Genomic DNA, 16,993 nt, shown 5'->3' with positions numbered 1-16,993 from the left:
TGTCCCCCACATAGGGGAGCCCCACGCACAAGTATGCCCCGTAAGGAAAGTTGCCCCATGAGAAAGAAGCACAGACTGCCCAGGAGTGGCGCTGCACACAAGGAGAGCTGACGCAGCAAGATGACACAAGAAAGAGAGACAAAGGTTCCTGGTGCTGCCAACAAGAATCCAAGCATTCATAAAAGAACACACACAGCAAATGGACAGAGAGCAGACAATGGGGGTAGGGAGGGGAGAGAAATAAATAAAATAACTATATCTTAAAAAAAAAAAAAACCACTAGAGATGACTAGAAACAGCAAATGTGCACAGAAAGGAAGGAGATTGGAGGCTACAAGGGGATGGGGACTAGGGAACATAAGATTGTTTCATTTGTGGGGTGGAAGAGGTAAATTTTATGTGTTAAATTTTATCTCAGCAAAGATGTTAAAAAAGGATAATAACAATTATTGTGAGTCATCTTGGAGGCTGGCTACCGCATGCTGTCCTGCAACTTGCTTTTTTTTCACTGAGCAATGGCTGTCAGAATAGTTCTATTATCAATACACATGTGACCGCTTTTTTTAATTGATGCTATTATTTTCATTGATTTCCTGGGACTGAGAAAAAGAATATGTTGTCAATTCTTGAAAAATTATACTAATCTTGAAGTTCAAGAGCAAAGATTATCTGAATTAGAAGGCAATTAATAGGCAACAGATATGGCTAACGCGATTGGGCTCAATCTACCATATAGGAGGTCCCATGTTCGATTCCCAGAGACTCCTAGTGAAGGCAAGCTGGCCCATGCAGAGAAATGATGCAACAAGATAATGTAACGAAAGACAATGAGAGACACAACAAACAAGGGAGCTGAGGTGGCTAAGGGACTGAGTGACTCTCTCCCACACTGGAAGGTCCCCGAATCAGTTCCCAGGGCCTCCTAAAGAGAAGATGAGAAGAGAAGACAAGCAGACCCAGAAGAATGGGCAGTGAACAGACACAGAGAGCCGACAGTAAGCACAAGAGATTGGGGGGGGTGGGGAGGCAGGATGTGGAATAAACCAATCTTTAAAAAAAAAAAGAAGGTAATTAATAATTACTGATGTTTAAATTCACTGAAATTAAATGAAACCCCCGCAAAATTCGTACTAGAAGAACTAGGGCTTCAACTTTCCTTGCATATTCCTCCTTGGTTTTAACTGGAAATAAATAAGATATACTTCTCTCAAGGTAATTCAAAATGTGTCCCTTTAAAATTTTACTGGAACAAGTCAGATGTCAAGTTTACTGTTTTTTTTAAAGTTATTCCCATATGTAATAAATAAGGAGCTTAATTAAGTACTCCATGTCATAATGTGAGTTAAAAAGGCAAATAAATCAAACGTTACCTGTAATTTTGCTAAAGCACATTTTGGTAATCTAGGTCCATATAATCAAGATTTATCTATATTTTTATATGTTAATATGCATAATTTTATACCCCAATTACTTTCTTTTAAAAGGCATTATATAAAATAAATACACTAAAATAAAAATAGAAAATTAAAGCCATAGCAATGAAAACTATGCTCCAAAAAAGGCAGTAAAAACAGAGTATTTGAAGATTAAATTTGGAACTAATTTCATAACAACCCTCCCCCCAAAATAAAAAAAAAATTATATAAAAAGAAGGGAGGGAAAGAGGAAGGCTAGGGATGGAGGAAGGGAGGGAGGGAAGGGAGGAAGGGAGAAAGGAGGGAGAAAGGAAGGGAGGCAAGGAGGGAGGAAGGGAGGAGAGGCAGGAGGGAGGGAGGGAGAGAGGGATTTTTTCTAGTTCAACAGAAGGGATAATTGAATGCTACTATTCATTACTAAGCCTTCCTCAAAAATATGACCAGAAGTCCCTACACAGTATTTCAGTTAGGACTGTAAAATACTTTGATGAAGATTATCTGCCACAAACATTACTACAGACCTGAATCACTGGACTCACCCAGGACAACTAACAAGGAGAAGGTGAATGGACAACATTCATCCCAAGGAACAAAGAGTGTCTGCAATTGCAAGGAAGATAATTCCATCCATCTGCCCCATGAATCTAAGCCCCCTCTCAATTAGAAACAAAGTAGACTTATTATTATTCTATTATAGACTTCTTATTATTCTAGCAATGGAAGAACTTTTATCATTGATATAAAGGCAATGGCCACCAGAGGTTCTAAGGTGGAGGGAGAGGGAAGAATAGGTGTAATATATGGGCATTTCGGGACAAGGGAATTGCCTGCATGACACTGCAATGATGGATACACGCCATTATATATTATGTCATAAACTATAATGTAAACTACAGTCCACGGTTAGTAGCAATGCTTCAATATGTATTCATCAATTGTAACAAATATACCACACTAATGAAGGATGCTGTTAATGTGGGAAAGTGCTGGAGGGGAAGGGATTGGAACACATGGGAATCCCTATATTTTTTATGTAAAATTTATAAAACCTAAAATTTCTTTTAAAATATTTTTTTTTAATTTTAAAAAATGATATATGGATGTAGAAAAGCACAATTTTTACTTCTTACCAGTCGAATGAGCTGTCTGTCTAGCCATCTAAGCACATCTGGCCCTTCCTCTGTTTCTGCTCTATATATTGCCAGCCGGGCCATAAGAATAGCAGCTGCTTCCTGGTCAAAAGAAGCAGCGATGTTTTGGATTTGAGTTTGAGCATCTGCCCAGCTAAAGACAAGAAAAAAGCACAGAAATGCTGCTGAATTATTACATTCACAATATCACACCATCACATGGATTTAAATTAAAAATAAGAAAGATCATTTCGGTAATACCACCAGCATTTCAAAATTCCAATATTACCTAGAAAAATTAAAATTTTTTAAATCATTAATAGCAGCTTCAGTATAGTAGTCATTGTTTTTCAGGAAAGTATATCCAAATCTAATAAATGTTTTCCCATTGATCCTTAACTTAATCATTTGTGATAAAAATTACATAAATTAAAATTACCTTGTATTTTCTATTATCACACTGACTAAAAGTAATCAAAAGTCATTAAGTGAAAATTTTCAGTCTACTGTCAAATATTAATTTGATGCCATGTATAAAAGAGTTAATTTCTTAAATTCAAATGTTCTATAAATTCAATCTAGTCAAACTGGTCCTGGTTAGACGAAGCAAGAGTTTTCATTTGTTCGTTTAATTTTTCATAGATATATCTGGTAATACTCCAGCTGACCCTAGTTATAAAGTAATTTACGTTAAGCAAGATTGATAATATTTATAGCCTTCTTGAAAATAAATGCTGGACCACTTTAACATCACTCAGATATAAAAGTAATCCCAAGGGAATTCAGAGAGTAATACTAAAATTCTTCTCCCTACTTTCTCTACCTTTACTTTGCTTTCAATAGATAATTTTTTAATATTTTGTAGTTATTTATTGAGTATGAGTATCTTAGACTAATGAAACAGTAAGAGGCTGAATAAGAATGGTGAAAGAGAACAGTTAACTTTGAAAGTTATTTTTAAAGCAATTTAAGGGTTAGTGATTATAATAGCTTAATTTAATTATTTAACTATCTAATATTTTTATTTAATTTTAAAAATCAAGGTACTAAAAAAATTACAGAACTATAAACAAAATTATTTAAATCAGTATTTTCCCAACATGGATGACCATGATATTCACTTGCTTTAAACTGAAACATGAAGACATTTTTCTTCTGAAAATATAATGATTCAGTAGTAGAAATACATTAGCAGATAAGTACACGCAAATTTAGTGACTATTACCTATTTAGCTCTGAATTACAATTTATGTTCTAAAAGGTTTGCTTTTCAAGTCAAGTTTAAAGGGCTTGCTTACATTTTTTAGCCTTTCTTTTGCATTTCCAACACCCCCTTAACCATGATTCTTACTAATTTCAAGTCAAATTTTTCAGATCAAAGTTATTTTTTATAGGAAAATTAGGGTAAATTTTGAATGTTTTCTCAGGAACCTGAGTCCTACTTATTTCCACATGGCTATTAACAAATACACTTACTTAGGCCCCTAAAATCCCATTCCTAGTAAATAAAGGGAACAAATATTAATTATTAAAAATTACTGATATTCAAGATAAATTAATGTGAAAAAATGGTGCTTTGGTAAGAGAGAGTTATATAAATGGCATCATAATATAACACTACATACAGCCTAATAAATTATGTGCAAACAAATTGAATATATATTTTGATGGTTAATGTTATATGTCAATTTGGCTAGGCTATGGTGTCCATTTTTTTGGTCACACACTATCCCAGATGTTGCAGTAAAGGTATTTTGTAGATGGGATTAACATCTACAATCAACACTCACTCAATTAATTGAAGGCCTCAAGAGCAAAATCTGAAGTTTCTAGAAAAAAAAAAATTCTGCTTCAAGGCTACAAATATCAACTCCAGGTTTCCAGACTGCTGGTGTGCCCTACAAATTTCAGACTTACCAGCCTCCACAAACATATGAACCAATTCCTTAAATAAATAAAAACATGTGTTTATGTGTGTGTGTGAGTATTCCCCCTAGTCATTCATTTCCAATCAAAGTACTCATCCCCAAAGAATGGGGGGCGGGCAGTATCTGGTCCTTCACCATAGATAGTTTAAGGACTCATCTATACCATACTATTATATAGGAGATCAAATATGTTCAAGTTACATACTCCCTCCTACAACAGTGCCTAGTCCACAAAACAAAACCTGAACAAAGACTTGGTCAGAGTGTTACATGACTAATAACACTTGAAAAAGAACATGTGATAAAAGTAACTAAGAATGTTATCACCAACTGCAAATTAATTCTATCAGCATGTTATATTATTACATAATTTATATACAGTGTATCACATAGACATATTATCATTGCTTATTAATGTTTGTTTTTTACTCCTCTCTTGGGAATGAGATTTTTAAAAATAAGAAATGATTTGAAGACTGTTTCAGGAATACATTTTAAAAACTGCTTTTACAGCTTTAAAAAAGGAATATTCTAGCAAATAAATTAGTTAAGAAAGAAATAAAGAAATAGTATTATTTTTATGTGCTCACTTTCTAGTCATATATTCCCCCCAAAACAGGAACCCAGTTTGGGACAATCAAAACAGCTTAATAGATACATTAAATCATTAACAAACTTCTAACAAATACAACTTACTTCCGAGCAATGGTGGTCACTCGGATGCGTCTCTGCCCACTTGAATGCTGATACTGAGTCACAAACTGGATTGCACCACGCCCTCCTTGAGGAATTGGAGCATTATGCTGGGTAAAAGTAAAGAAAAAAAAATTAAGAAAAATCTATTTCATGTTGTTAGATAATCATAGAATAACACAGCCTAGCACTATAAAAGCTCTTTCTAAAATCAACTAGACAGGTGTTTGTTTTAGTAAATACAAAACAGTTTTGATTTGCCAAAAAAAAAAAGGAGTGGATTTGGGAAAGGGGAAAAATGATGAAGGATGAGAGAAGTGAGTCCAGCTAAAGAACCAATTTTAAGTAATATATAGTTCAAACAGAGGGACATGGAAGAACAAAGTGAAGAGAGAATAATAAAGAAATAATCACAAGGAAACGCCTAAGTGAGTCAGTGTAGGCCCAAGAGTAACTGGATAAAGAAAAACTAAGCTAAGTCCTCCTCTCCTAGCTATGGAAGATGAAAGCAGTTAATTACATCATGAACAAGGACCAGTGTAAGACCATTAATGGGAAGAAACTAATAATAATATATCACAACAATTTAGAGTAATGAAATTGTTCTGAAATTTTTTGTGGTGATGAATGCATAATACTATGATTATACTAAAAGCCAATGCATTATCCACTTTGGATAGACTCTATGGTATATGACTATATCTCAATAAAACTGCTTTTAAAAACAACAACAAAAATATGTGACAATGATCCTCAGAAAGAAATAGCAAGTGATCACTAGGGAAACCATCTACATGTCTTCTGAAAATAAACATTCTTGCTTTGCTTCTTTGTCAGTAAGAGCCACTCTCTTCTTCACAAACTTCAACTGTTTAAAAAAGAAAAAATCTTGTAACTGTCTTAGGAAGAATGACAATACTTTGTGGTTCATTTTATGCTTAACAACTATTGGTATATAAGACAGTATTTTATAAACTGTTATTATTCTTTAATATGATCATTTCCTCTTGTGCCAGAAAAGGTTTTTTTCTAAATATGATTTTCTTACAGTTTTTCTAAGGATTTTGATATATTAGACTTTCTTGTAGGAGGACTCATAAGTCATTATGTAGCATGAGACATCTAGGAATAGCTAGATTTATATAATTACAAAAATGCATAGCTGGGGGAGTGGTGGTTGAGCACCTGTTTCCTGTGTACAAGGTCCTAGGTTCAATCCCTAATACCTCTTAAAAAAAAAAAAAAATTATACCTGGAAGGGAATTTAGGATTATTTTATTTCATAGGAGAAAGAAAAAGAAAGAAAACTGAGGCTGAAATTTGGGTTGCCCAAGATTGGGCATTCGCAGGTTCCTCTGACATCTCTTTCTATTACCATATATCCTCTCATGAAGAAGTTTAGTCTTGAGAAACAGAAAACGACAAATATAAAGTCCAAAACAGAATGATAAACTTTGAGTCGTATTTACCACTAAAAAAGAAATATGAAATATTCATGGTCTAAATTCAATACTTGTTCAATATGTTTCTCTACATTCAAATACAGAAAGTCATACCTGATTGACAACCTCAAAATATATGGCTAAGGTTGTAGTGGGACTGAGTCCACATATCTTCCATTGACAAGTGCCACCTGTTCCTATCTCCTGTGAGAATAAAATACAGTAAGCTTGAAAACCAGAGAACACAATTTATTACTATAACATATCCTAAGTTGAAGAGGGTGGAAGAAAGAGAAAAGCAGAAACAAAAATTTGAAAAGCTATTTCAGGATTCTAACTAACTCAACAAATGCTAAAAGCTTAAATTTTTGAATTGTGAAATAAAACTAAGCAGTTTTTATATAATAAAGTTGTAAGATAATTCAAATTCTTGTTAAGTAAATTTAAAAAATATTGATACAAGTTCTTCCTATTGTAGTCTTTAAAAGTATACATCATTTAATGAATAATTACAACTAACAATATTCTTCTATCCAACTATTTGATCTCTGTGAACAGATACTAATTTAATACATAATATATTTACATATGAACACATTTCTCTGCATCAGAATTGTTTAATTTAAGCAATCTGATCCCCAGGAAAACTCCTTCGATATATATCTTTATCATACAAACTGCCATTAAATTTTTATAATAAACTTTATTTTTAGAGCAGTTTTAGGTTTACAGAAAAATTGCACAGACAGTACAGTGAGTTCCCATACACACCTCCCACACACATTTCCCGTACTATTAATATCTTCTATTAGTGTGGTATATTTGTTACAACTGATACATCAATATTGATAAACTATTAGTAACTCAAGTCTATTACTTATATTAAGATTCCCTCTTTGTGCTATGCAGCTATATGGTTTTTAACAAATGCATAATGTCATGTCTCCACCATGCCCTAAAAATGCCCTTGCTCCACTTTTCCCTCCCTCCTACCTGAACCCACAACAACCACTGATCTTTTTAGTATCTCTATATTTTGCCTTTAATTGTTAACTTTGTCAGGGTTTTTTGGTCATTTTTTTTTAATTATTTATTTATTATTTTTTTTTAATTACATTAAAAAAAATATGAGGTCCCATTCAACCCCACCGCCCCCGCCCCCCACTCCCCCCACAACAACACTCTCTCCCATCATCATGACACATCCATTGCACCTGGTAAGTTCATCTCTGAGCATCACTGCACCCCACAGTCAATGGTCCACATCATAGCCCAGACTCTCTCACGTTCCATCCAGTGGGCCCTGGGGGGATCTACAATGTCCCGTAATTGTCCGTGAAGCACTATCCAGGACAACTCCACGTCCCGAAAACGCCTCCACATCTCATCTCTTCCTCCCGTTCCCCACACCCAGCAGTTGGTCATTTTTTAAAAAGTCATTTGGGAAGTAGATGTAGCTCAAATGGTTGAGCACCTGCTTCCCACATGAGGTTCCAGGTTCAATCCCCAATACCTCCTAAAAAAAAAAAATCGAAACACCTAACTCTCACTGGGGACTGAATGTAGCTCAGTAGTTGAGCATCTGTTTCCTATGTACTAGGTCCTGGGTTCAATCCCCAGTACCTCTTTAAAAGAAAAAAATAAGCCATTTATTGCAAACACTATGTAATAATGATAAAAGTACAGAAAAAACTTCTGACTGACCCACAGCATTTATACCACATTAAATTTTGCCTGTAACAAAACAGTGAATTTTATCCTAAGTCTATGCTGGCTGAAAACTTCAGCCCCAGATCTAAAGTGAAGAAAGAAATACATAGTGCTTAACAGACATATATGTATATGTTAACCATTCTTTAATTTTTCTTCTCCAGGGCTTTGAGGGGTTGAAGAGAGAAGACACAGACCCCACTGGTACTCATAAAGGCAGAATTCACCTCCAAATCAATTATAAAAATTCACACAAGTGACCTTTATTATGTCTTGAACTACAGCTAAGCGTTTATCATGGGAACCTGCCTCTGAAATCTACAACAACAAAAAAAATCAATAGAAAAGGATTTAATATAAAATGTATGAATTTCTAATATGAGGACTTCCACAGAACAGGGAGAAGAGGATGACAACTAAAACCAATTCTTTTAAAATAGCACTCCCTTAGCTTGGCCCTGCTACTTAACACTCAAAAATCAATCTGCACTAATAGGGCATTATGGAAAATGTGAGCCAAATGTATACTATGGACATGGTAATAATCAGATGGTATTATCTTATCTGTAATAAATGTTCCACCACAGAGTGGTATGTTGATAGAGGGGTGTCGTTGGGGAATTCTGCATATGTGCACGATTGTTTTGTAAGTTTACAATTTGTCATAAAAAATATATCTAAAAAATAATAACAAGTTGTGCTGGGGGAAAAACACACCAAATGTAAGATAAGGCCTATAATTAGTAGTAAGATTTTGACAATATTCTTTTGCAACTTGTAGCAAACATCTCACAACATTGCAAGGTGTTGGTGGAGGGTTGATATATGGGACCCCTGTATGACGTTATGCATGTTTGCTTTTAAGTTCACAACTTTTACTATATACTTAATTGTTTATGTATGTTCACATATAAATGACATAAAGATAATAATAATGGGGACGGTTGGGGGAAAATACTTTGGTTAGTAGTAATATTTTGACGATGCTCTTTAATCATTAGTTAAAAGTGACAACAATGTAAGGTGTTTATGTATGTTATTGTTTATGTATGTTTGTGTGTAGGTGATATATTTCAATAAATTAATTTTTAAAAAATCAATCTGTACAAAACGAGGATCACAGAAAAGGTTCAAGGAGGATGTTAAGTTGCAAAGTCTTAAGATCTACTCTAAACTGTTGTCATCGCTCAGACCCTCCCCTAAGAGCAGTGAGAGTTCCTAGGCTACTGGGGAAAGTAAGTGGTTCCCTCATCATCACCCCTGCTACACCACAGATGGCTCCAGGTTACTCACTATCAAACTTAATGGAAATGACCTGGCCAGAGATGGAGTCCCCTAGTACCTGCTTCTTCTTGGCTTTCTCATACAGAAGGATTTGCCTTTGGTGAACTTCAGAACCTGAATGGTTCACTTCCCTCGCTTGGTGTAGGAGTTGTCTACCACTTGTTCATCCACCTTGATTTCTTCTTCCCTGACCCTTCAGAATGGGAATGATGTGTTGGGAGTCTGGAGTTTTAGCTTTTTGACTTGAGGAGTCTCTGCCTCCTTGGCAGCTTCATTCTGCTTCTGCTTCTTTCTTGAACCTGGCTTGGAAACTGCCACTTTCACCTTTTTCTTTTATTCCTCCTCCTCATCCTCCTCACTGTTATCGCTGACTGCTTTTCAGTTCTGGGTAGTTAGTACAGAGGTGCCATTAGCCCTGGGTGCTTGTGGCCGTGGGGTACCACTGCCCTTTGGCTTCTCCTCCTCCTCACTGGAGTCATCAGAAGAACTGCTGCTGCTCTCAGCCTTTACTTTCTTTGAAGGCTGACTTGGAAGGAGCTACAGCTCCTGCTGCCTTCTGTGGATTCTGTTTTTTAATTTCCACACCCCAAGATGGTTCCTTTGTCTTTTCTGCTCGTTGTCTGCTCAACTTCTTTGGGAGGTACCGGGAACCAAACCCAGGACCTCCCATGTGAAGGCGAGTGCCCATCCACTAGAGCCACTTCCACTCCCTATTGGTTGTGTTATCTGCCAGCTGCAGCATCTGCAGCATCTCCTGGTTGTGGTGGTTGTGGCATCTGCTTGTTGCGGCGCCTGCAGCTTCTGGTTGTAGCATCTGTTCATCTTCTTTAGAAGGCACTGGGAACCCAACCCAGGACCTCCCATATGGGAGGTGGCCACCCAGTTGCTTAAGCCACATTTGCTCCCTTGTGGCTTCTTTTAAATTGGTAGTTGAAAGGTCTTTTTTCTTTCTCTACCTCTTCTTCACCACTGGGGCTGTCTGAATCAGAGCTGCTGGCCCACCACCGTGAGGGGTTTCTTTGGCAGGCAGAGATGCTGTTACTTTGGTCATAACCTTGGACTTAGATGTGGCCACAGTCTGTCATTTTCTCCTTCTCCTCTTCACTAGAACTGCTCCTTCTCATTGGAGCTGCTATCAGTCATTTGGCCAGAGGCTTCCACCAATGAACTGCAGGTGGCTTAGAAGTTGCAGCTGGTTTAAGTTGCAGGCTGTTTGGTAGTGACACAGTTGCCCTACTTGAAGGGTTCTTGGTGGTACTAACTGGCTTGGCAGGAACTTCATCCTAAATGCTGTCAGAGTCTGAGCTGTCTGATGAGCTTTCTGCTGCCTTCTTTGCTGGATTTGGATTAGTGGTTACTTTGAAAAGGATTACTACCTTAACTTCCTTACCTTTTCTTCCTCAGAATTTGAATTAGTTTCATCACTACTGTCCTCGCTGCTTTCCTCTGGCTCTTTGTTCTCTGCAGCTTTCTTGGGGGGCTGGGTCCCCAGGGACTTCTTCAGTGGAGCAGAAGGTGGGGCACTGAACTGTAAGGACCTGTTTTTTTCTTCATGCTTTTTTTTCTGTTCCTTTTCCTCCTCACTGGATGAGTTCTCACTCCTGGAACTCTTCTGCATAGGGGCAGCAGCTGCTTTCACTGGGGCCTTGGCCACAAGTTGCTTTTTAGGTACAGTCTCCTTTGAAATGGCTGCTGCCTTCTCCTCTGAGTCATCACTGCTGCTGTTAGCTGCTTTGCCGTTGGTTACTTTAGGTGCTGCCTGAGATTATGTAACTGATTTGGCTGGAGCTTTGCCTGAGCTTTAACTGCCACAGGTTTTATCTTTGGCTTCTGGCTTTTTGGTGTCTCATCCTCTGAGCTTGAATCAGAATCAAGACTCGAAGCTCTTGGCCTACTTGGGAAGAGTGCTAGATGCCTTAGCCTGGGGCTTAACTCCTTTTGGACAGACTTTTTCTTTTTGTCCTCCTCCTCATCATCATCACTGGATTCTTCACTGCTGCTGTTTTTTGATGCTTTGGCCACAACCTTTCCAGGAAGCAGAGTGGCCCACTTAGCAGATACAGCAGACTTCTTAGCTAGAGGTCTTTGGACAGCTTTTTCCTCCTTGCTGATCTGTTCATTGCTGTCACTGGATGAAGTCTTCTTTTAAGCATTCTTAGTCACTGATCCATTTACCTGGAATGTAACCTCCACTTTGGGGCTTTAGCAGACCTAGGCCAGAAGCTATAGATATCCAAAAGGGAAGAGGAATTGGCATCTTGCTGGGTAATGTGCCTGTCGCCTTGGCAAACCCATTGGCCATTTCTGAGTACAGGTTATCACACAGAAAGCCGAGCAAGAGGGGCTAAAGGTCGCTGGGAATCAGGCACAAGCTGACCTCCACCACCCTCTAGGCTATATGCATCACTCTTTAACTTTATCATTTTTAATGCTGATTACCCATCTTGTATAATTGTCCCATCACCCTCTCTACAGTGACATAATTCTATCATTTTTTTTTAAAGATTTATTTATTTCTCTCCCCTCCCCCCCAGCCCCCACCCCGGTTGTCTGTTCTCTGTGTTTATTTGCTGCGTCTTTTTTTTTTTTTTAAGATTTATTTATTGATTTCTCTTCCCTTCCTTCCACCCCCCACCCCGGTTGTCTGTTCTCTGTTGTCTATTCACTGCATCTTCTTCTTTGTCCACTTCTATTGTCAGCAGCACAGGAATCTGTGTTTCTTTTTGTTGCGTCATTTTGCTGTGTTAGCTCTCCGTGTGTGCGGCACCATTCCTGGGCAGGCTGCACTTTCTTTCACGCTGGGCGGCTCTCCTTACAGGGCGCACTCCTTGCACGTGAGGCTCCCCTACGCGGGGGACACCCCTACATAGCACGGCACTCCTTGCGCGCATCAGCACTGCACATGGGCCAGCTCCACACGGGTCAAGGAGGCCCGGAGTTTGAACCATGGACCTCCCATGTGGTAGACGAACGCCCTAACCACTGGGCCAAATCCGCCGCCTAATTCTACCATTTTAATGCATATTGTACTTCCACTAGATGTGATAAAGAAAAAGAAAGGAATTGAAACTAACATCTGGGAGTGGGTATCACCATCCCAGAATCCTCAGGATTGGGGAATAAAATATGGACTAGAGTGCACTTATTGGTATTCAATTATAAACTTATTGTGATTCTAGCAATGGAAGAAATTATATCATTGATGTGGAGACAGTGGCCACTAGAGTTGCTGAAGCCAGGGGAGGGAAAAAGAGATGCAATATGGGGGCATTTTTGGGACTTGGAATTGTCCTGAATGACATTGCAAAGACAGATACAGGACATTATATATCCTGCCATAACCTACAGAATAGAGTGGGAAGAGGGTGTAAACTACAATTAAACTATAATCCACACTGTGTGGGAGTGCTCCAAAATGTGTGCATCAATTGCAATCAATTTACCACACTAATGAAAGAAGTTGTTAATGTGGGGAAAGGTGGGACGTATGGGGAGGGGGGGGGGCGTATGGGAATCCCTTATTTTTTTTTTGTAACATATTATATGTAATCTAAGTATCGTTTAATAATAAATTAAAAATATATTTTAAAAAAAAGAAACTAACATCTGGCAGATTTAGTTACTTTTTTGGAAATTCTGGGAACAGAAATAATCTTGGATTTAATTTTGTTTTCAGAAGCTTTCAAATTTCTATCTCATGGGGCTTTCTTAGGTACACTTGGGCAAGGAATAACTTAGGCATAAAAATAGAAAACTAATAACAATACAAAAATTTTAATTTGGGGTGGATAAGAAAAGGGTACAACAAAAGAGCAACCACAAATATAGGTATACCAATGGAAGCTGAAACACATTCTAATAAAAAAACTTAGCCTATACAATAATTTAAAAAGGAATGCTATAGACTTCCACCCCAGGTCTCTGGGTGGTACTCTGAAAAATAACCATATTTTCTATTTAGAATGAAGGCAACTTACATTTTCAGATACGCAGGGTCCTTTAGAATTGAGAGATATACAGGGTCCAATAGCTCCTGAAATCTTTATTTCCCTTGAGGTCTGCAAAAACAGAAAATCGTATGCTCTAGGTAAGCTTCACATATCATTCCACTTTAAGTTTTCTACTTCACTAAGGTATTATTCCATATTTAAAACTCAAAAGCCAATGAAAATATACTAATGTAAATAAAATTAATCAACTCCCCAAATTTAAAATCTAGCCCTACCCTAACTTTAATTCTTTAATACTTTCAACAATGTTTTCCAATTGCCAGTAAAAGATCTCCACTTGGGGAAACTCACCCTCAATTCAAACTCATACCAATATCCAAATCACAAGTCATAATCCAAACGATTAGATGCCATATTCTATTTTTCCTTCTATAGAAAATTTGTCACCTAGACTGATCTCATTCCAATCTCTACTGCTTTCAAAATCTAAGGGTTATTACTTTTCATCTAAAAAGGTTAGAAAGGCTACCTCAGTTTCCTAACTTGAAATTCTTATTACTCTGGTCTATCCTAATACCACTGTCAGACTAATATTACCCAGAACACTGGTCTTCATTAATCTACAATGGCTTTTTCTACCTATATATGCAGCTCCACACTACGTTTAACCCACATAATTAAACCTTTTTCCCTTACAAGCCATCTAGTCTCACAGGGCAGCTTTCCAAGAATACCACACTAATTCTCACCTCGACGCTTCTGCTCATGCCAGGTTCTTCACTAAAGTGCATTCTCAGCCAACTTAAATTCTGCCAGTTTTCAAAGTCCACCATAAATCACACTTCCTCTAAGATAAACTGTCTACTACTTCTGCTTATATTCGTGGTTTTCTTGGGGGGGGGGTGGATTCCCTTCACTTTCTGGTTTTTTTTTTCTTTTTATTCATTTTGTAAAAATAGTACATTCAAAAAATATGAGGTCCCATTCAACCCCACCACTCCCCCCCCAGCAATGCTCTCTCCCATCATCATGACATATCCATTGCAATTGGTAAGTATATCTCTGGGCATCGCTGCACCTCATGGTCAATGGTCCACATCATAGCCCTATATTCGTTTTTCTTCTATAAATTTTTATATTTTTATTTCAGTCTATCAAATGTATTAATCTTATCTTTCTATCAAGACTAAATTTCTCTAGAACAAGACTCATGCCTCAGATGTTCCTTGAAATCCCCACAGTTTCCTAGCATAGTACTGGACATACAGCAAACACTCAATAAAATAAACAAGATTCGTAACATTTATGAAAATTTAAAATCAATGTATTATAACACATTTGTAAGGCACACTGAACCTTTAGCTTTTCTTAAAATCTATATTAGAAATGAATGACAGTATTCTATAATGTCAACAACTGAACAACCATAAAACAGTTAATTGTCCTAATGACACAGAAAAGATTCCTTTAAGGTTCTCAATTCCTGCCTTTAAAAAACCAGCATTAACATAAACAAATTTAGCATTAAAAAAGATGAAAGACTGAAAAAGTTAAATCCTCTATAAAGAAAAAAAAAGAATTCAAGGAAACATAACCTATATAATGTTCTCTTTTCTAACAATTGTTCAGAAATGTTCAGGTCAAGTTTAACTGCACATTTAATGATGACACATTTTTTTTCTGGTGAACAAAATTTCTAATGCTGGGCTTCAATATAAAATAACAATTACTTTTAATACATATACTGATTTTGACTAATCAAGCTTTAAAATTACAGTCAAGCCTTCAATTCCTCTCTTAATAACCTATCACACATGTCAAGTTGTGGTTCTTACCTTTATTTCTAATGTACCACCAAAGCCCATTTTAAACTGTCCATGCATATCTTTGGTAAAGACTCTTTGAAAAGTTTGCTTGAATAAGGAAGTGTTGAAAGAGTCACCCATTACCATGTACCCTCTACAGGGAAAAAACAACATATGTAACATAAGTACTGGGTCCATATGTTAAAACCAAAAAAGTAAAAGTTATCTCTCAAAACCACCAACAAATTTTAAGTATGATAAAATAGAACGTGAATTGCTTGTTTTTCTAATATAATTCTTACTCAACAAAGTTTTTTAATATCTACTCAACAAATAAGTATGTAAGGATCTTATAAACAAAGAATTCTTTGAAATAAGATTAAAACTCTTAAAAACAAAAACTGAGTTAATGGCACTATAAAATACAGACCTATATTAATACAATGGTCTCACACCTAATGCAGAACCACTTTTGAATCTCGAAGTAACTATTTATTTTAGGTAGCAGATTGCAGGTAGTCAATGAATAATTACACTAAAAATTTAATTTTTCATATTCTCCCCCTTATATATGGCTAATCTTAAAGACAGTTCCTAAAATGTACTGTATTACCATTCACTTTAAAAGCTCAAATATATATAAGAATATCTACAATCCACAATCTCAATCCTGAGGTTACCTAAGGACTCCTAACACTTGCATTTGTCCTTAGTAATTTTAAAAATATTTTTAAAATAGGTAATACTGTTACACATTACAAAATTCAAAAGATACAGAAGGTTATACGGCAATAAATGTGCTGCTCCCACCACTACCCCCCAACTCCCCAAACTGGTAAAGATACCCAACAATTTATAGCATGCATTCTCAATGGGGATATCATCCCCAAGTGGGCAAAAAATAGTTCTTGAAGGCAAAAAGCAATCTTACTCTTTAATATAAAAAGCAGGACAAGTATATATACATAATGTATATATACAATATACATTAAAGGAAGCAGAAGTGGCTCAAGTCACTGGCACCTCCTTCCCACATGGGAGGTCCTGGGCTCAATTCCCAGTGCCTCCTAAAAAGAAGACAAGCACACAGTGAACAGACAGTGAGTGCAAACAACAAAGGGGGGTGGGGGGAGGCGGGGGGGAGGAATAAATAAATCTGTAAAATATATATATATACACACACATTAAAGCACAGATAAACAATACATAAACAAACATACAGTGTATCTGTGGTATTAAAACATCATGGTAGGGAAATTAGGAAAAAGAATGTCTAAAAATAGCTCCTTAAGACTATGATAATGAAAATAATTGAGAAACACTGGTTTGGAGGCATGACAAAACCAATCTATTATAAACATGGAAATTAACAGATATATGTTTATGCGAGAAAAGAAAAAATATATTTTTTTAATGAGTTCACAGTTTAAAGTCTAAAGGCTCTTCTGTACGATGCAGGGAGTTTTAGGCCCAGTAGACTGGGAATAAAATGACAAATTGACAGGGATGCAAGAGAAATGCCAGCACCTAACACACAGTGCCTGGCCTATAGTAGACATGAAATATATATTCAATGCATAAATGAACTATTGATTAAATGAAGGATGAGACTACTCTCAGGTAACACAGATCCATT

The 16,993-nt window shown here is 36.7% G+C and overlaps 1 protein-coding gene across 1 annotated transcript in view; it reads right to left on the bottom strand.

The window, feature by feature from the left end:
• SEC23A (SEC23 homolog A, COPII coat complex component) overlaps nucleotides 1-16,993 on the bottom strand; it is a 90,391-nt gene that overhangs the window by 25,600 nt on the left and 47,798 nt on the right. Inside the window, 5 exon segments of the mRNA XM_058293538.2 lie at nucleotides 2,546-2,699; nucleotides 5,170-5,276; nucleotides 6,723-6,812; nucleotides 13,580-13,660; nucleotides 15,388-15,511. Of these exon segments, the coding sequence (XP_058149521.1) occupies nucleotides 2,546-2,699; nucleotides 5,170-5,276; nucleotides 6,723-6,812; nucleotides 13,580-13,660; nucleotides 15,388-15,511 (556 nt within the window).

Source organism: Dasypus novemcinctus, chromosome 3 (genome assembly GCF_030445035.2).
Source record: "Dasypus novemcinctus isolate mDasNov1 chromosome 3, mDasNov1.1.hap2, whole genome shotgun sequence".
NCBI classification, from domain to species: Eukaryota; Metazoa; Chordata; class Mammalia; order Cingulata; family Dasypodidae; genus Dasypus; species Dasypus novemcinctus.
Note: the sequence above shows the minus strand (reverse complement) of the source record. Positions and strands in the feature narration are given on the sequence as shown.